Genomic DNA, 20419 nt, shown 5'->3' with positions numbered 1-20419 from the left:
AAGCTGGGGTCGTTCTCCTTGGAGCAAAGAAGATTAAGGGGAGATTTGATAGAGTTGTACACAATTGATAGTTTTGGGTAAGTTAGGCAAAGAAAAGCTGTTCCCAGTATCTGATGATACAAGGACTCTACAGGACAAAGATTTAAAGTAAAAGCAAAATACTGCAGATGCTGGAAATCTGAAAAACTCAGCAGGTCAGACAGCATCTGTGGAGAGAGAAACAGAGTTAATGTTTTGAGCCTGTATGACCCTTCTGAGCTCTCAAGAAGGGTCATACAGACTCAATGTTAACTCTGCTTCTCTCAACAGATGTTGTCAGACCTGAGTTTTTCCAGCATTTTCTGCTTTTACATCCAAAAATTTAAGGTTTTGGGCAAGAGGTGCAGCGGTAATGTGAGGTGAACTGTTTTACACTGAGTGGTGATGATCTGGAACTCCGCTTTCAAAGCTAATGGAAGCAGAGACAATCAATGATTTCAAAAGGAAATTGGGTGGCCACTTGATGGAACTGAACTTGCAGGAATACAGGGATAGAACATGGGAATGGGACTGACTGGATGTACTTCATAGGCTGAATGGCTGCCTCCTCTGCCGTAATGACTCTATGAATTGCCTGTTAATTTGAATTGAAATTGTTTAAAAACAGCTCAGGTGCTGTCTTAATATTAATTCAAACCACTCATCATTCAGAAAAAAATTCCAAGGTTTAAACAATTTCAAATGAGCAGCAATCAGCTGTTTTGGATGAGTTCTGAAGTCAGGGAAGGAGGCTGAATTGAGCTGAATTAATCATCACTGTTAAATTAAAATACCCCAGTTTAATGATTTGTATCTCTACAAATGAATTGGCTGCCTTGCATTGTCAAATTCTAGATTTTCTCTCCTGCAGTTTCTCTAGTTTCATGGTGTTATTAAAACTCTCTGCCAACTACTTCAACCAAACATGTTGGATTAGGAAAGGAATTACATCTCCACCTCTGTTACACTATCATCTTTGAACAGGAGCACTCCTGAGACACTCACTTCAAGCCAGCTTCCTTTTCTTTCGCAATTATTGTGATTTATTGGAACAGCATATAGAGACATGCTTTTTGTTTCAGGAGCTCTTAAGCAGAACATCACTGGAGACTCAGAAATTGGACCTTATGGCTGAGGTGTCAAATCTGAAGCTAAAGCTGAATACAATGGAAAAGGACAGGTTGGAATATGAGGAGCGATATAAAGATACTGAGGTGAGGCAAAAAATAGGTTTGATGTACTGTTTATGCTGCAGAACATAAATTCTACTGGATAAATTCAAGTAAATATATCCAATGAATTAGACGTTGTACTAAATAGTTCCCCCTTTGGGTAACCTGGGCTGTGTCTCTACCATTTTCCCCCATCCTTCCTCCCTTCCTCCCTCCCTCCTTCCCCCTCTCTCCTCCACTCCCCCTTCCACCACTCCCTCATCCCCCCTCCCTTCATCTCTTTCACTCCCCCTCCCTCCCTCCCTCTCCTACACTACTCCCACCCTCACTTTTCAATTTCCTTTCTAAATCTATTTTAAGCCCTATTTCATTAATCTGTAACTCCATGAATGTTCTATGGTTCACATCTTTTGATCTGTTATATTTTGGCAATTCTAAAATTTTTACAGATTATTTTAACAAAAGGTAACATAAGCAGAGGACTTGTTTAGGCAGGACAGTAAGCCCTGATCAGGGCAGGAACCAAATGCCAGCTATGATTCCCACTTCAGATTGTTGGCCATGTAGCTACTCTTGTTGGATACTGCCTGAGGACATGATTGGGCTTGACTGCTAGCCCATAGGTTCAATAACAAGTAATACATCAGTTCCCTGTTGGGGCTGTGCTTTTTCTAAACTTGAGTTCATAAGGTCTAAACTGCTCAGTTTAATTCCTGCCTTGCAGTTGATTTTGTTTACTCTAGGGCTACTTTGTTTAAAAAAAAATCTCCTCCTAAATCAATACAGATGGAACATTTTAAAGGTAGTGGGTCAGTTCTGCGGCACTGATATCGGTCCTGAGCGAATTAGTCTGACCTCCGCAGCAAAAAGCAGTCTGCAAACAACTTTTAATCCCAATTTAGTGAACTGATTTAGATGTGAACAAGCCCTTGATTGTTCATCTTGATATTGCCTATGGTGTAGATTATTAACAGTAAATGTGAAAATCAGTTTATGCAGGCAAGAATTTTTGTTTCTAAAGCCATAGTATATTTAGTAAATTTGGCATGAATGTTTGTCTTACTGCAGATTTCAGCTAAAATTTTGTGGCGTCTGTATTTTTAAGAACTGCTTATCCTGTCCATGATTTCATTTTTCACTACTTGTTCTAGTCCGCTCTTTTTCTATTCTCTCATTTCATTTGCCTTGTGTTCTACAGTCATTGTTTAACCTAATAACAGAGCTGAGACAGCAGATGGAGAAAGTGGAAGTGGAGCTAGCATTATTCCAGGAAAAGAGGTCACGGTTTGGGGATCAAGAGGTGACTGCACAACAAAAGATGCTAGATAGCATTAGCATCTCAGCCAATGTTCCAGTGCATGTTTCATGTTTGATTGCCATGAGGAGAGATTGAGAAGGAGAAAAATTTGAATTAAGATTACAGTAGCGCATCTTCAGTCCATCTATTGCTGCATTCATTGCCCTTTATTGCCGAATCAAGTAAACTTTTAACTGCTTTTATCTGATGAAATCAGTGAGAAACATGGATGATCAGAAGATCATTCTGCCCACCAAGCTCTTTTTATCCACAAACTATGTAATTCACTGCAATGTGCATTTTACCCAGCCCACTAAACCTGTGAGGAAGGCTTCTGTAAAATATGTCGCAATCCTCAACAGCACCTTGCCCCCCCCTCTCCCTGCCAAATGGAGTGGAGCTTAAAATATATACCTAATCTTAACATTCTACATTTGTCATCAATGATGGGGCATTGTGCTGCTCTCAGGAGCTTGACACGCATTCTTTTCATACAGCGTTTGTGTGTCTAACATTATTCTTAAACCTCAGACCTGTTCTTAAAAGAACTATTTGATCATCTAGTGCTTTTTCTTTAAATTCTGTTAATCCGCAAACAGTTTAATTGTTTGGGAGCTTGTTTCTCTTGTCTGGAGAAAAAGAGAAGAGCATTCTAATCTGAAATCTTGCTTGAAGTCTTTTGATTTTACTAATACTGATAATCTAGATTAAATAATCTGCTTGCAAAATATATTGTCATTTGGGAATATATATTTTTTAAAGTCTTACGATGTATTCCAATACAAGTTCAGGGTTCTAAATTTTATTAGTAAATGGCCTTGTTTGAGTGCAATATTTTAGGTTAGAATTGAATTTGTAATATTCTTTGGTAGTATTTAGGGTTCAGCATTACAACTTGTGGTAGGATGGTTAGAGAGCAAAGGAAAACCTGTACATTTAAAACCATGGCAGAATGAGTTGCTTTGCTTGGTTACATAATAGTTAAAGAAGAGTGTATGAGTAAACTATGGTCAGCAAATACATAAACAGGGCTTTCTGACAAACTGAAGTAAGTTTCCCAGCTGTATTGAGATTGAAGATGAAGAAGCAGTGGGCTTCTCCTCTTTCCCACTTTCTCTTCTTCTCACTCCACTGTTTTCTCCCCTCTCCACTTTGCTCCTTCAGGTCTTTCTCTTTGCCTGCTAAATTAGTTGAACTATGCCCTATCTGCTCTCTTTACCCCAACAGTGTATTTATACCAGCCCCCTGCCCCTCAAGTGTAATAATTATTTGCCAATTTCCCAGCGCTGAGCTGGGAAACAGGCACAGGACAACCTGGGGAGACCGATAGATATGGGAAGCTCAGGTGTGTAACAGTAGAAAGCAGGAAGGGAGACCCTTGAAGGCCAGGCAGGCAAGAAGCAGTGGGAAACCACAGGGAGTGCAATGATAGCAGCAGGGAATAGTGCGTAGCTACTGATTATGGTGATGTGGTGGTGGTGGAAAATGTGTAGAAAGGCCCAATGGAGGCAGTGGGCAGAGGAGGGCCCAAGATAGGTATCAGCTGGAGGGTAGGGTAAGATTTTTTAAATTACTTAAATATAATATTGATCACTGTAGGGAACATGTCACAAAATAGAAACATACATATAAAAATTGAGTGACCTGCATTGCCACCTGGGAAAGGAAAGAGGAATGCTAAAACCATCTAATGTTAGGACAGCTGAAAGGTGAGTATGATGGTTAGTATATGTATCTACATTCAACTTTAGATTAAAAGAAATAAGTAAACATGCATAACTTTATTGAATCTCAACACATATCTAGAGAGAGATTTGGTGCAGGTAGTTCCAAGTATCCGTCCTTTCTTCCATTTAAGTATTTTGAGTTTATTCCTGGGTGCACAGGTTAGTAATTTGAGAAATCTGGCACACTTTGCCTACCTTTTTATCCATGGAGGGCTTTTGGTACATTGCAAATTGAAATATTAAATGCAGAAGTAAATGGACTGCTTGGGACTTAGTTGAATCCAATTATAGTGACTCAGCGAACAGTGTTAAAGCATCAGAACACTCTGACAAATTTGTATCCCCATTCTTGATTCTTTATACGTGTTTATCTTGGCTTGACTATAAGCAAGAGTAATACTTTTTGAAATGTATGTGTTTGCATAGATTGTGCTGTAATTTGGGCTGTTCTTATACTGAAATGTCAGGGTCCTCTGCTAAAATTTGGTGCATTGCACGGCTGTAGGAACTCTGCATATTTGCACAGTTGATGTAATCTAATTAACAAATTCCAAGATGTTAAACTACCCACCCATGCCTGTATGCTTCAGCTTGCCATTGGATTCATTTTAACTTGCTCAGTAAATATATCTCAACCCATCATTTTAGCTTCACTTGCATGGTATGAAGCTCTCTGTAATATTTAAACAGTGAAGTTGACTGAAAGTAATCAGTCACAGTAAATTTAACAACTTAGCTGGATCAGTGTCTGGGTTTATAATGGTTATGTTCTACATAATTGTATGAGAAACAAATAGATTTGTTCATGAGCAATAGTTCAATAATAAGGTTGATTATATTTGTATATTGTAGATCCTTGCAAGCATTTTGAATATTTTTGCATTTTTTGTGAATTTACAATTGCATCGCTCTCGCTAATAAATGTGGTCAAGTGATTGTACATGCAAATTGAAACTTTGCTCCTTTGCTTTAGGGGTTATTTCAAGAGGTTAATGATCTAAGAGTGAAGGTAGTTGAGATGGAAAATGAAAAACTTCAGTTTGAAAAGAAGCTGAAATCAACCAAGGTAAAAAAGTATACTAAACCTTGTGATTTTTTTCATGTTACCAAAGCGGAAATGATTTAAGGTGGTCCATCATTGCTCTTGGGATGGGTATTTGCCCTTCATTTTAAGGCGGTCACTATTGAATGTTATTTCCCTCCTCCCCCACCCTGGGGCCCCTGTATTATTATATCCTTTGTAAATTCTTCCCAAGCTGAGCCTCTATTGCTGATAGGCTAAGCAAATAACCATCCTGAGTACTGCCAGCACTGCTGTTTAGTCAGTCTAGAATGGAGTGCAAAAAGAAAGTCATGAATTTGTCATACTGCATTGTACTGAAACCTGTGCTTCATGCACAATAGTTTATACTGAATTATAGCTGCCCTTAATTAGGCAAACCGCATCGATTTCGGTACACAGCGGTCAGTCCATTTCAAAGGAGATTTACATTTTGAGAGACTTGAAATGCAAATCTCCAATCCTTAAATTACGAAGCTGTTTAACACTTGTGTTCATAGGTATATTTATTTTTTACATAATGTTGTTGTTGTTATTGTTCAGCTATTGTGTCTGTAAAATGAGCAATCCGAAACTGAGCCTGTGGACTGCTCTCCCTGCTTTTCGTTGGTTCACATGGAACAACATGCAGATAAAAGGGAATTAATTATGAGGTTGCTTTTTTCCATCACCTGTAATGGATTAGTCCAGTCTTGGAAATGGGAAATTAAACCCATCCCACCCATCATGTCCTTTCTTTTCTTAAGTAGTCAACCTAAGCTGGTGCAAAATTGTTAACAGTTGTTTAGCTTTATTAGCAGTTTTCATTTACTTTAAAGGTTGCTCTGTAAACTATTTTTGTAGGAGCATTTGAAAGTAACATCTACTCAAGGAAATGCTACTAATTATACCTTAAACATAAAAAGAAAATGTTGAAAGCACTTCCTTTAAAAAGGGAATATTTTATAAGCTTACTTTGATTAAGCTTATTAAATATGATATTTTACACTTGGCGAACAGTGTAATTATTTTCCTTAATGTACAGGAGTTATTTTCTTTTAACATAAGGTCTAACAGCACTGGGATAATGAAACTGAACAACAATGGTGCATTGCAAGCCTTGTCTTATATAGGGGGTGGGAAGTTTCACTTTTTAAGGTGTTGCCGATCCAGTTTTAATTCCATCAATGTCTGGGTAATATAACCATTCCATTAGAGTGCATAATAGCACCATCTTAAGGTGATCTGCTTTTTCCAATCACTCTTTGATGGCATAAATTATTAGTTTATCTTCAGAAATGTCCTTCAAGTGACAAAATTATAATGCTGTGGATAAAATGGAATGGATTATATAAGAGACAAGTTTATTGTTCCCATTAGATGTTAATGTAGAAATTACAGTAATATTCTGTGGAGCTGATAGTAAATTAAGAATTAGAGGTTTTGAGCTCACCAAGGCATGCTCAGTACAATTGCAGCATCCTTGTGATGGTTTTCTGAAGAATTAAACCCACTGTGCATCATTTCGAGTCAGATCAGGCTCTGAATCTGGTTTTACAATGCAATAACTCGGCATCAGTATAGCTCAAAACCATTTTATCTATTGTCAAACGACAACACGTAGCTGTGAGGAGCACCAAGAGACCAAGATTTCTTACTCCAGCCTCTTCCCCCTATATCAAAATTTGAGAAGTGGCCAGTTGCAGACTAGAATTTGTTCATGTAAACGTCTGGTCTCTGTTGAAATTACTTTCCCCATACATTTATTTGATGCAGAACCTCTTGGCTCTTAGAATAACACTTATTAGTCAAAGAAAGGTCAAATTCCACTGCAGAAAGAGAGCTACTTGTTTCTCATCTAATTCTTTGTATGGGTGAATAAGAGTGTTAGTATTAACCTGTTTAATTAATGTAAAATATTTGTAAGTAGTTTGTTAACAACTTAAGTTAACTTTCTACGTCTCCAGAAACCCTGTTCGCATTTTAAGTCTGAGCCAACAATTTTTTTCCAAGTAAATTGAAGTTTCCAGTCTGTGATACTGAGGCTACTCAAACAATGCCATTGCGATGCCTGGAGTCGTTCTGTTACTGTAGTAGCCTGATTCACATGTTTTAAAAAAAACACAAAAAGCTCTTGAGTATCTCTAGTTCTCCTCTTCCCTCCTTAATTCTATTCTTAATTTCTTGGTGGTTTTGCATGATAAACTTCCCCATTTTACTGGGTCTACACTGACTCATTGCCAATATTGCAGTTGGAACCCACAACAGTAGATATGCTCTGTGATGGGATAAAGGCCACTGCTGAGGGTTATCTTCTCAGTGAATAATTACTTTGACCTAGTCGCTTCATTAAGAAAGCCAGGTCAAACTGCTGATATACTTTGTGGGGTAATATCCAATCAAACTCCTCAGCAAAAGCCCAAGATTTATGGTTTCAGGCATTAAAAGGTTTTGTTTGATGGGCCATTCCCTACAAATGCTCTTTGCTTAGGTTTGAATCTTAGACTGATGCATATTTGTGTAAATATTTAAAGAGCTACTGTTCTTCAAGTAATGGCAAGATGTTTCTGGGCAGCGTACCTCAGCTATTCCAGCTTTGCCTCTTTCAGCCTCTAGCTTTCTATTTTTGTATTCCCTCATCTCTACCAGTCATTAATGGCTAAGCTCTCTAGCCTGAAAATCAAGGTTGGTCAGATGCAGTACGAGAAGCAGCGAATGGAACAAAAATCTCAAGCAGTAAAGGTGTGGTGGGTTTTGGTTTATTGGTAAAGCTGTGCTGTAACATTTGCCTGAACTGTTTTGCTGTGTGTTTGTGTCCATACTTGTGTGTCTTTGAAATATTTTTTAAAAAAATTAATCTTTTGCATGGAACTTGTTTTCCCGTGATTTTTTTTTGTACAGCTTTGTTTTTCTAAAGTACCTCCAGTTTCTTTAAAAAGCATAGGTAACGTCAGCATAATGCAGCAATTATGGAATATGCAACCTCTGTTCTGCCACCAGTCTTTTCCAGCATGCAGTGCTTTTAACTTACCGTCTCAGTACGTATTTGTAAAGCTTAAACAAAAGATGGTCAAACTTCACCTGTGGTTCTGTTGAACTCTTTGCATTATGTCTGTACGTTTGTATTCATCTTAAATCAGGTGTATTCCACCTGCCTGCATGTGTTAGTGTTATTAGCAAAATTATGGTTTTGAAAATCATTTTGATTTCATCCAGTGAGCAACTTATGTTAAAGATTCAACTTATTGATTTAAAAACTCCTATAATGTATCACTTTTTAAAAAATGTACAATAGACTGATGGCAAGAATTAGTTGCTATCAATGTCCACTCCTAGATGAATTTTTCTCCCTTCTGGATTTTTGATTTGCCCTGTGCATGTTTTTGTTTTAAACTGAATCAAAATTTGGTGTGCAGTCTTTTAATTTACCTAGTCTATCGTCTGTTTCTAAAAGTCCAATCCTGTGAAAATTCAACAGTCAAGAATTACATTTAACACAATTTGTATTTGGGGTGGGCAATAAATGCTAGCCTTGCCACCAGAGTCCACATCCCACATTTGATTTTAAAAATAAATTACAACGAAAATGTTTATTTAGCAGATGTTGTTGGTCAAGCATAGATGCAGCTAAATGCATCTTGGTCGACAGAATTCAAGAATATGAAACGGAAAGTGAGGGGAAAAACATACCTTCTCTAACCAGTGGACAACCTAACCTTGTGCCCTCTGCTTTCCAGTCATGAGTAGCAGTAACTTCCTGAGGTGACAAAAATGGAGGGAAAAGACTTTCAGAAAATTTCAGGCAAAACACTGGAGCTATTCTTCCCAACTCCCCCACGCAATCGAGCAAGCTTCAGGGCAATGACACATCGTTATGAGACATTGTTAGACTTGTGTAACTTGATTCCCATCCCCTGTATATTATTCAACATAGGACTGGTCAGAGTCACAAAAAATCATTTTCAAAATATTGGGTGGCTTCAAAGTTCAAAGACCTCTTATCCTCCTCAATCTTCATAATGAATCATTGGGTATGGTGATGCCCTACAGATCTAGAAGTAAGCAAACATGCCTATATATTTAAAAAGGGGATCCATATCTGAGCCCATTAACTTAACATTAATAACTAGTAAAAGTACTGACTATAATAATGTAACAACCAGCATTGCTTTATGTGAGCAAGATCCAGTCTGACAGTTTTACTTGTTTGTAGCGTTCTGAAAGTAAATTAAAATTCTTTAGACTTTCAGAAAGGCTTATACAATGTTCCAAATAAGTCTTCCAATAAATTGAACACCACAAGAGTCTATGATTTTAAAAAGGGGGGACTGGATTGGAGGTTAGACAAAAATTATTTTTGGGAGCTGTAAGGTCTGCTTAGGGGAAAAAATTGAGCATAGAAACATCTTGGGTCAGTACTTTGACCTGTCTTTAATCAACAGACTGAAACCAATTTGGGGAATACTCTTCACTTGCCTGGATGAATGCAGCTTCAACAACACTCAAGCTCAACACCATCTAGGTCAAAGTAGCACCCCAACCAAAAACATTCACCTCCCTCTACCAGCAGCAGTGTGCACCATCTACAAGATGCACTGCAAGAACTCACCAAGGCTCCTCAGACAGCACCTTCCAAATCCATGACTGCTACCACCCAGAAGGACAAGGGCAGCAAACATATGGAAACGCCACCACCTGAAAGCTTTTCTCCAAGCCACTCACCACCCTGACTTGGACATATATCGCCATTCCTTCACTGTTGCTGGGTCAAAATCCTGGAACTCTCTGCCTAAAGGCACTGTGGGTGTACCCACACCATGTGCTTTCTAGCGGTTCAAGAAGACAGCTCACCACCACCACTACCACCTTAAGGATGAGCAATAAATGCTGGCCTAGCCAGCGACACCCACATCCCATGAATGAGTAAAAAAAATTGCAAGGTTGTTACATTTTCAGAGGCCATTAAAATAGAGTATGTTGGAAACAGGATATAGTGATTTTTCAGAATAATTTAGATGATCACTCAGCTGAACTGACAAATATTGGTATGTGAAGGATTAAATGTAGAAAAATGTGCGACATATACATTAAATGGGATTGATTTAGCACGGGGGTCTTGGAATCCTGGCATTAATGGTAGAACCTTCACTTAACATTGAGGCATTATGGCAACTAATTAAAGAAAACGTAATAGATATTGCCAAAACAGACAGACGAGCATGCAGGTATAATGCTGTACATTATCTTCTGCTCAGGCTCTACTTAGCTGTATTCAGTTTTGGTAACGACACTTCAGAAAACATGTATAGAGATTGGAGAGGGTGTTTAATAGAGCAGAAAGATGGATTCCAAGTGAAAGAGGAATATGCTATAGGAAATATTAAAGAAGCTCCAGTTCCACTGCCTAGAGAAGATGGTTAAGGAGTAGATCTTGTTGAGGTGGATATTGTACAGATAAGTTGAACCACAAGTATTGAGGTTAGGCCAGGAGCACTAGAGGGCCGTAGTTTTAAGTTGGGAAGAATTTTAAAGTGGACATTGTAAGAAATGTATTTATTTGAAAAGTGAATATTGACGTATTCTGCCAGACCGTGGAATCAAACACAATTGATGTGTCTGCAATACAATTGTATTCTAGTCTTGAGAGTTAGTGCATTAGAGGAACAAGTTTTAGTGTACTGCATTGATGACTTCTGGAGAATTTTTATTTGGCTGCTACAAGTAAATCTGAATTCTTAATTCATGGTGAATAATGTTAAAGCTTCTAAATAAACTGGGTGTATCGTGTCAGCACCACAAATGCAGTGTCAAGGTTCTTAAGAGTTAAGGGGAGGCAATCGCATAGTGGTATTGTTGCAGGTCTAGTAATCCAGAGACCCAGGGTAATTCTCTGGGGACCTGGGTTCAAAACCCGGTGGTAGAATTTGAGTTCAATAAAAATCTGGACAATGTGGTTGACTCTTAAATGCCTTCTGAACAAGGGCAATTTGGGATGGGCAATAAATGCTTGCCCAGCGACACCCACATCCCATGAGCAAATAAAAAATAAACAACCTGATTGACACATTAAAATAACATTGTAGGCTAGAGAAATGTTGGGAAACCAGTTTTCATGGGAAAACCAGTGCATATTTTTTTTGCAATATGTGTGTAGTACAAGCCTAGAAGTTTAGAGGATTTGTTGCAAGAGATTTTCTGAGAAGGAGCATAATGTGCAGTTGGTTAAAGGCTGATTCCTAACCAAAGAAATTGAGTTAATCTACCCTGTTGGTTCTTGGAATACCATAGGATTAAGTTCTTGGTTATGTACACTAGAGTGGAATGGGTGAGGAAGAGAGACTAAAGAATGACGTAGGTTAGCTTGTATTGCCCAATGGCGTTAAAGGCATTTTTGAAATTTGCTCCCTTGACCATCAAGACCTGTGCTCTTGACTATCCCACTCTGAACTATTAGGTCTAAAGGTCGACAAGTCCCCAAAACCTTAGGGTCTTAAAAGGAGTGGTTGCAGAGATAGAGGCATTGGTTATAATCTTCCAAAATTCCTTAGATTCTGGAAGGATCTCAGTGGATTGGAAAATAACAAGAAAGGAGGGAGATGGAGAGCAGGAAATTATAGGCCAGTTTGCCTAACATCTGTCATAGGGAAATTGCTGGAACCTGTTAAGGAGGTGAGAGCAGTATACTTAGAAAATCATAATGGGACCAGGCAGAATCAACATGGTTTTGTGAAAGGGAAATCGTGTTTAACTAATTTACTGTAACTCCTTTACTGCCTCTGGATCAAAACCCTGCACTTCTAACAGCCCTGTGGGTTTACCTTCACCACGTGGGCTGCAATGATTCAAGAAGGCAGCTCACCACCACTACTTCAAGGGTAATTAGGGGTGGGCAATAAATGCTGGCCCATTCATGGGATGTTGGTGTTACTGATGAATAATAATTTTATAAATATAAAAACAAAAAAACTGCGGATGCTGGAAATCCAAAACAAAAACAGAATTACCTGGAAAAACTCAGCAGGTCTGGCAGCATCGGCGGAGAAGAAAAGAGTTGACGTATTGTTGTTGACATCTTTTAATGATCTGCTTCTATCACTGCTTGTTTGTCCCTACAACCACACCCCCCCTCCACTTCTCTCTCTCTCCCTCTCTCCGCCCCCCCCCCCCCCCCCCACACACCTTAAACCAGCTTATATTTCAACTCTTTCTTGGACTCGAACTCAAGTTCTGTTGAAGGGTCATGAGGACTCGAAACGTCAACTCTTTTCTTCTCCACTGATGCTGCCAGACCTGCTGAGTTTTTCCAGGTAATTCTGCTTTTGTTAATTTTATAAAAGTAGTTCTTTGAAGAAGTAACAAGCAAGATAGATAAAGGGGCAACCTGTAGATGTGAAGAATTTGGATTTCCAAAAGGCATTTGATACGGTGCCATATCAAATGTTACTACACAAAATAAAAGCTCATGGTGTAAGGAATAACATTATCATGGATGGAGGATTGGTTAGTGACAAGAAGCAGAGAATAGAGATAAATGGGTCATTTTCAGGTTGGCAAGCTATGGAGTGGAGTGCCACAGGGATCAGTGCTGGGGCCTCGACTTTTTATGTATATCAGTGACTTGGATGAAGGGATTGAATGTATGGTAGTTAATTTGCTGGTGATACCAAGATAGGTATGAAAATAAGTTGTCAGGAGAAGATAGAGTCTACAAGGGGATAGAGATAAGTAAAATGAATGGACAAAAAATTGGCAGATGTGGGAAGGCATGAATTTATCCTCTTGGCAAGAAGAATAGAGAAGTGGTTTACTATTTTAAATGGAAGAAAGAGATTGCAGAACTTGGTGGTACAGAGGGATCTGGGTGTCCTGGTACATGAATCACAAAGTTAGCATGCAGGTCCAGCAAGTGATTAGGAAGGCAAATGGAATGTTGTTGTTAATTGCAAGACGGGAAAGTGAAATTGAGACCACAATCAGATCAGCCGTGATCTTATCGAATGCTGGAGCAGGCTTGAAGGGTCAAATGACCTCCTGCTCCTAAGTCCTATGTTCCTAACTCAAACGCTGTTTGGGAAAGAGATGCACGTTTTCTATCTTAACAATATTAGCCAAATTCAAATTAAATCTGTCTTGTCAATTGTGTTGCACCATGAACTCTTGGTTACAATGTAAAGAGTAAATGTGGGTGCTCTTAAGCCACTTAAAAGACCATAATCATTTAAGCTTTGTACAGTGCAATTACTACTAAAGAAATTATTCTTTGTTGTGATGTAGGATGAGCTGGTGCAGCTGAAGGAACAATTGGAGCAGAAAGACACGGAGGTCAAGAGGCTGTGCTCAGAAATGAGTTACAAAACTGAAATAGACGAAAGTGACAGTGGGGCAGGTAAGAGACATGATTCCTTGATCATCAGCGTAAGAAAAATGGGAGAGGCATTGACTTAGTTTGTATTTTGAATATAGCAACTCTATTCCTTTATCATAAGATTTTCAAGTCCCATATACCATCTTCAATTAATTTGTTTTTGCCATATGTTTTTATTCATTCTCATGTTGTGTATGTCACTGATAAGGCCAACATTTATTGTCCATCCGTTTTGTATCATAGATATATTAAGTCTTGTAAAGCATGCAGTTCCTGACCACAAAGATTTCTTGCTGTTTTCTTGATTTTTGGGACCCTTTCTGAACTTGTATCATAACCTGCAATGTTTACATTTTTTTATTTCTATGTACTAAATTAATTTAAGTTGAATTTGTAGAATTTTTGCCCCATGTGCCCAAAGATCTGGAGGTCAAGAATCTGCCTGTTCAGTCACATGAACACCATCGACAGAAATATATATATTTTTTGTTCTTATGCTGCGGGCGAGGTTCTGCATTTTGAAAGAGTTTTGGAATGTGTACCTAAGCAGCTGCAAATATTCATCATGTACTAAATGTGGTTTTAAATTCTCCCTTTTTTTTTAAACTAACAGACAACTTTTTTTCTTGTATCTATATTACATGACCTGTGTGAATTTCCTGCACAGAGGAAAGTTATAAAAAGAAGCTGAAGGAGAAAAGTAAGGTCTTGGTGTCTTGTTTTGTGAATGTGTAATGACTGCATCCAGGTGCCTACGGGTGATGCTGTACCACCCTATCGCAGCAATTTGCATGCTCGGTTGAGAAAAATGTCAAAACCTCCCTTTTCATCTGTAATCCTGAGTTGTAGCACTGGAGTAAAAGGTGGAAATTGAGCTATTTGGAAAGAGTGGATTTATACATCCTGCATCAAATCTGCTTGTCAGATTTTTAACTGAAAAATTTGCTTGTTACAGAAATTCACCTTTGTGTAAGTATGGGCTGGGGGCTATGAAATAGAGAATATTTGCCCAAGCCCTCCACTTTTATCTTGGGTGCATCTTAAGCTTTTAAGATAGTCTATGGGCTCATTATTTGTGCTAAATACAACTGAATTGATAGAGGCAGTTTGCAACTGTGCCATTTCCAGCAGTTGTTAAACCATTTAAATATCTCCATGCTAAAGGTTACAGATGAGTCCTGATTTTGGTATTGTGCTGTTTTGTATTTTAAACCCTTGCATGGCTGCTCGTTGCACTTCACTGCGCTTCATCATACACTATTAATTCTGCCAAATGCATTGTAATATTTATTCATCAACGAAGGAATACACAATTGTTTCTGGTAACTATTTTATCATAGACTGTCATCTCACTACTGTTTAAGTCTCTGATGCTTTGCAATGGAGTCAGTGGCAAAGCAGCAGTGTTTATGGTGGGATTTAAAAACTCTGGCAGATGGAATTTAACCCTGAAAAGTGTGAGGTGATACATTTTGGAAGGAGTAATTTGACAAGGAAGTATTCAATGAATGGCATGACACCAGGAAGTTCTGAGGAACAAAGGGACCTTGGCGTATGTGTCCATAGATCTCTGAAGGCGGAGGGGCATGTTAGTTAGGTGGTGAAAAAGGCATACGGGACACTTGCCTTTATCAGTCGAGGCATAGATTACAAAAGTAGGGAGGTCATGTTAGAAGTTGTACAGAATCTTGGTGAGGCCACAGCTGGAGTACTATGTGCAGTCCTGGTCGCCACATTATAGGAAGGATGTGATTGCACTGGAGGAGTTGCAGAGGAGATTCACCAGGATGTTGCCTGGGATGAAACATTTAAGTTATGATAAGAGGTTGGATAGACTTCGTTGGAGCAGAGAAGACTGAGGGGGGGCGATATGATCGAGATATACAAGATTATGAGGGGCATGGACAGGATGGATAGGGAGCAGCTGTTTCCCTTAGTTGAAGGGTCAGTCACAAGGGGACATAAGTTCAAGGTGAGGGGCAGGAGGTTTAGGGGGAATGTGAGGAAAAACTTTTTTTACCCAGAGGGTTGTGATGGTGTGGAATGCGCTGCCTGGGAGGGTGGTGGAGGCGGGTTGCCTCACATCCTTTAAGAAGTACCTGGATGAGCATTTGGCCCATAGCCTTGAATGTTATGACGTGCCAAGTGCTGGTAAATGGGATTAGGTAGGTAAGTCAGGTGTTTCTCACGTGTCGGTGCAGACTCGATGGGCTGAAGGGCCTCTTCTGCACTGTATGATTCTGTGCTCTTCAAATATACTTGGTTTGGAATGGATAAAATGGCCTTTTCTTATTTCAAGGCTCAAATAGTTCCTATAATTTCTCTAAGACTAGTTCTGCAAGTTTTTTAGTACTGAGTATTGTAAATTAGAATCTCCAGTATAGGTAATGCCCTTGAATAATAGTTTATAAAATTAGTTGCATTTTGTTCGTATTGTGGTCCAGGCTTTATTTCTCCAGTTGCTTGTCTTTTCAGCCAAGCTTTCTCGCTTAGTGTGCCTACTCACGTTTTTTTTTAAAGTTCATCAGATATTCTCCCCTTTATCAAGTTGGTGCTGGCTATACGTCATCCAAATATTTACTAATTTTATCGATAATTAAAGGTTCCTAAGAGTTTGGCTATAACGGATCAAGTCACTGGTCTATAGTTGCCTAGCTGCTTGTCATCTCCTTTCTTGAGCAAGAGTATATATGTTGGTTACTCGTTATTCCATTTGCGTAATTTGTATATTTCAGCAGCACCAGAGCACGGTGATTTATCCATCTTGGGTTTCGTTCATTTTCCTCATTTTGTAAAAACCAGTGCTAAGCATATATTTAGCTCTGCCAAACCCTCGTCCTCCACAACTGAACTCTCCTTCAACACTGATTCTAACTGTTCTTTAATTATTCATTTACTTTTAATTTGTTTATAAAACCCTTTACTATTTCTATTGTTGGCCTTGCCTATATCATATGCCTCCCTTTTTAAAGTTTTAGTTTAGTTTTAATTTCTTTCTTTATCTATTGAACTCTATAGTTCAATGCATTTCTCTTCCTGTTCTAGGCATGTATATTTTGTGCTCCCATCTACTCCAGATTAGCAACAGAGAATCTTCATATGTATCGGCTTGTTTGCTAACTTTACCTAGCTAATTTGGGCTAAATACCCTCATCTCATGGAATTTTGCCTTTTTCCAGCTCAACGCCCTCCTCTTCGAACCTTGGCTATCATTTTCCACTGTTGCACTGAACTTAGTTGTGCTGTGGCAACAACTTCCTAATTCTCATCGTCCCCCTCATTAAAAAGTAGTGTTCATGTTGGAAAAACAAAGCCATTGAAAATGTGTTGGTTTTAAAAAAAACTTGAATTAAAAAAAAATTAACTGCTCAGGAAAAATAAACATTTACTATAACAAAAACAGAATTACCTGGAAAAACTCAGCAGGTCTGGCAGCATCGGCGGAGAAGAAAAGAGTTGACGTTTCGAGTCCTCATGACCCTTCGACAGAACTAGTTCTGTCGAAGGGTCATGAGGACTCGAAACGTCAACTCTTTTCTTCTCCGCCGATGCTGCCAGACCTGCTGAGTTTTTCCAGGTAATTCTGTTTTTGTTTTGGATTTCCAGCATCCGCAGTTTTTTTGTTTTTAAACATTTACTATACCCTGTTGCAGTAGTTATGAATGTATTTATAATTCTGGTTTTCAGCTTGAAACATGTATTTGCATCAAAAAAGCTTTATTGGAAATATGTATTTTCCAATTGTTATGACACAGTGGATGTAAACATTGAGCTGCTCCAATCCCAGAGGGAAACTTAAAACAGCTGCCACAACTGTTTTGCAATTTGAATTTTTATTTCAAGATGCGTGCGTTGAATTCGGTAGTAACACGTGCACCGAGTCTTAGAGAATTTTTACAAAACTAAAGTAAACATTTATTAATAAAAGAAACGATTTTAAGCACATAGGTAGGTCTGCAAATTACTACTATGATAACTCCTAAATTTCCTAATTAATCTAGCTCCCAATTACACTGCCGTTAGGGCAACAGTAAACAACATAGATTTCAACAGACCCAGGCAAAGCACACAATAACCTGGACAGTGATATTTAAAATGAATTCTCTTAGCTTTGGTTCCTGGAAACAGCAGCTTGGTACATAGAGGTTGGAGGCTTTTCATGCTTGTTAGATCTTAGAATGCTGCCTTCTTATGCATAACCTCATCCCCTTTATACAGCTTTCTCCCTTTTAATGTAAATCCCCATTGTCCTAATGTGTCTTTACTTTTTCCATAATGTAAGTCTTTCATATTACTCAGTAATCTCTGGGAAAAATAAACACACTATTTGGCTTAGTCTCTGTTGGCTAGGTGTAACACCTTACCATCCCTTTGAAATTCACAACTTGGGTTTATCTAAAAATGCAAATATTCTTCACATCTCACATTCTAAGATTTCAGCCGTGTTTATGTATTTAGCATTTCAAACCTAGTTTTCCTTCGGATACATCAAAGCACCCAGACCAGCTGTCTGTAATTCAATTAAAACCCACACACACCCCTACACACACAAACTAATCCAAACCCCACTATTAACCAACGTTTACAATAAATTACAATAATATGGCAATTATTATATTTTCATGACACAATTATGTTTAAAGCATGCATCTGTCAAGCATTTTTGGTTTTAATGCTACATTTAAGTTTAAAAGGTTAATACTGCACAGCTTTATTTTCAATAAAGAAAAATCTAAGCAACTGTTAGAGGCTTGCAGTTTTTGAGGAATGTGGCTAACATGTTTTCTCTTAATGCAAGTGCAGAATGTGGCATGCCAGCATGGTTTCAGCATTCATTGTAGCATAAAAATATAAAAATACCATGTTAAATGCCATTCCTGTTGTCATTTTCAGATCTTGAAGTGCATAAAATGAAAAAAGCAGTCGAGTCACTCATGGCAGCAAATGAGGAGAAAGTAGGTCCTATGATTTCCTTCTGATTTTTAAAAAATAATTAATGGGAAGCGGGTGTCACTGACCAGGCCAATGTTTATCGCACTTTCTTAGTTACCCTTCGGGTGGTGTTGGGTGCAGTCTTGAACTGCAGCAGTCCATGTGGTGACTATGTTCCCATGGTGCTGTTGATTAGGAAGAATTCTGACCCGTTTGTGCAAGGGGGAAGAAGTTTGTCCAGCACCATAATCGTTGAAGATAATTATGATAGTTTTGTTATTATGGTATTAGACCAGCAACTAAAAGGTTGTGATTTCGAATCTCACCATGGAAGACATCAGGAAAATAACTGCAGCAGCTTTGAGATTGTCATGAAATCCCAAACTGTTCACTACAGTCCGACAGGGAATGGAACCTCCCATTCCAATTTGTTCACTGCTGCCCATCTGGATATGGATTCTGCCATTCTATCCTGCTTTGGGATACATGTGACTCCAGTCTCTTATATTATGTTGAGATCTGTATTTTTCAAATGAGATTTTTTTAAGAACTAGCAAATTGTGGCTCTGATTAGACCTGAAGTCAACTAATCTTAATGTCAATGTCATTTACCTATTCCAACCTCCTAATGACTAGTTGGATTTGATGAAGTTGTATTGTCCAAGGCAGTATGATGAAGGTAAAACCAAACATGACCAGAACCACATATGAATCAATTTAGCTTGACTTTACTAAATATTTTGTTATACTAGTTGCAGAAGTATAGCTCCTATTTGCCTAAATCCACTGGCGATAGTTGCTCAGTATGTTTATCACAGTAAACCTGGGAGACAACTTTGCCTGCATTCTATAATATGGAGAATTTTAGCAACCTATATTAGGCTGATGCCTTCCCTGATGTCTGTTGGTGTGATGGTTATCGATGCTAGATTATCATGTCGGATCTTCTAAGATTTAAATGCATCTCTACCCCACTCCCTTCTCCATCCCTCAAACCCTGGGAAAAACAGGCATTGGATTTTTTGTATAATGTTAGTGTTTTGCATATAGGACAACTTCTCAGTGTACTTTCTTTTTGAAGGATCGAAAAATAGAAGAGTTGCGGCAGTCCTTGAATAGGTACAAGAAAGTGCAGGACATGGTGATGTCAGTGGCTCATAAGAAAGGTGGGATGTTACAATCTGTAATCAATTTACAAACTGAAGCTCATGTTTAAAGTATTTGGTTAAATCAGCTTTGTGCTCCAACTATTTGAACAGGAGGGTAGTTAGATTTCCTTACATTTTCATTGTTACAGCATATATAATAACTTTTAAAATTCCAGTTGATAAAGCTTAAGCTTTTCCTTCCCATCTGCAGTCCAGTGGCACACAAAATACCACTGTGTGTAGGATTATAGATTCACATTTATGATTCCTCAGAGGTGAGTTTTGGTCTTAGTGTCTAAGAAAGATGTCATCTGAATATGAAGGTCTTTTTCTCTCTTGGCTCCCACCCTAGTTACTTTATCTCCTTAAGGGACAGCTGCAAAGCATTGATACCTGGAAGCTTGCCTTAAGTTTGAAATTGCTAAGTGAAGAACTTCACTTCGAAAGGGTGCAGTGCTCGTTTTAGTATTTTTTTTGAAACTGCAGGATGCAAGTTTAGTACTGAACAGGAAAGAATAGACTTGAGCGTAATCTTTTGACTTTTTTTCTGATGTTGACTTGCTGGGGTACTAGTCCATATTTGTCAATATTCCTCAAGTGCCTCGGTTGGACAGTCTGCGTGTAGTCTGGGCAATGAAAGCCTGTGGGGTATTTGCTACATTCATTCCAGAAGAGATCACTGTCCTGTGCACCCTCGCCAGTTGTTCTCATGGCAGGCTTT

General features: G+C 38.6%; 1 protein-coding gene across 8 annotated transcripts in view; it reads left to right on the top strand.

Annotated features, from left to right (window-relative positions):
* The window catches only part of ppfibp1b (PPFIA binding protein 1b), a 149765-nt gene that overhangs the window by 91030 nt on the left and 38316 nt on the right, over positions 1-20419 (top strand). For 7 of the 8 annotated variants that reach the window (XM_041215891.1, XM_041215888.1, XM_041215890.1 and 4 more), the window contains 6 exons: positions 1101-1232; positions 5188-5280; positions 13528-13639; positions 14286-14318; positions 18512-18573; positions 19632-19716. In XM_041215891.1, the coding sequence (XP_041071825.1) occupies positions 1101-1232; positions 5188-5280; positions 13528-13639; positions 14286-14318; positions 18512-18573; positions 19632-19716 (517 nt within the window). The remainder of the gene's footprint in view (positions 1-1100; positions 1233-5187; positions 5281-13527; positions 13640-14285; positions 14319-18511; positions 18574-19631; positions 19717-20419) is intronic. The other variant, XM_041215889.1, reaches the window with a different exon arrangement.

The sequence above is a fragment of the Carcharodon carcharias genome, chromosome 21 (genome assembly GCF_017639515.1).
Source record: "Carcharodon carcharias isolate sCarCar2 chromosome 21, sCarCar2.pri, whole genome shotgun sequence".
NCBI classification, from domain to species: Eukaryota; Metazoa; Chordata; class Chondrichthyes; order Lamniformes; family Lamnidae; genus Carcharodon; species Carcharodon carcharias.
The sequence above is the reverse complement of the archived record's forward strand: the minus strand, read 5'-3'. Positions and strand labels throughout refer to the sequence as shown.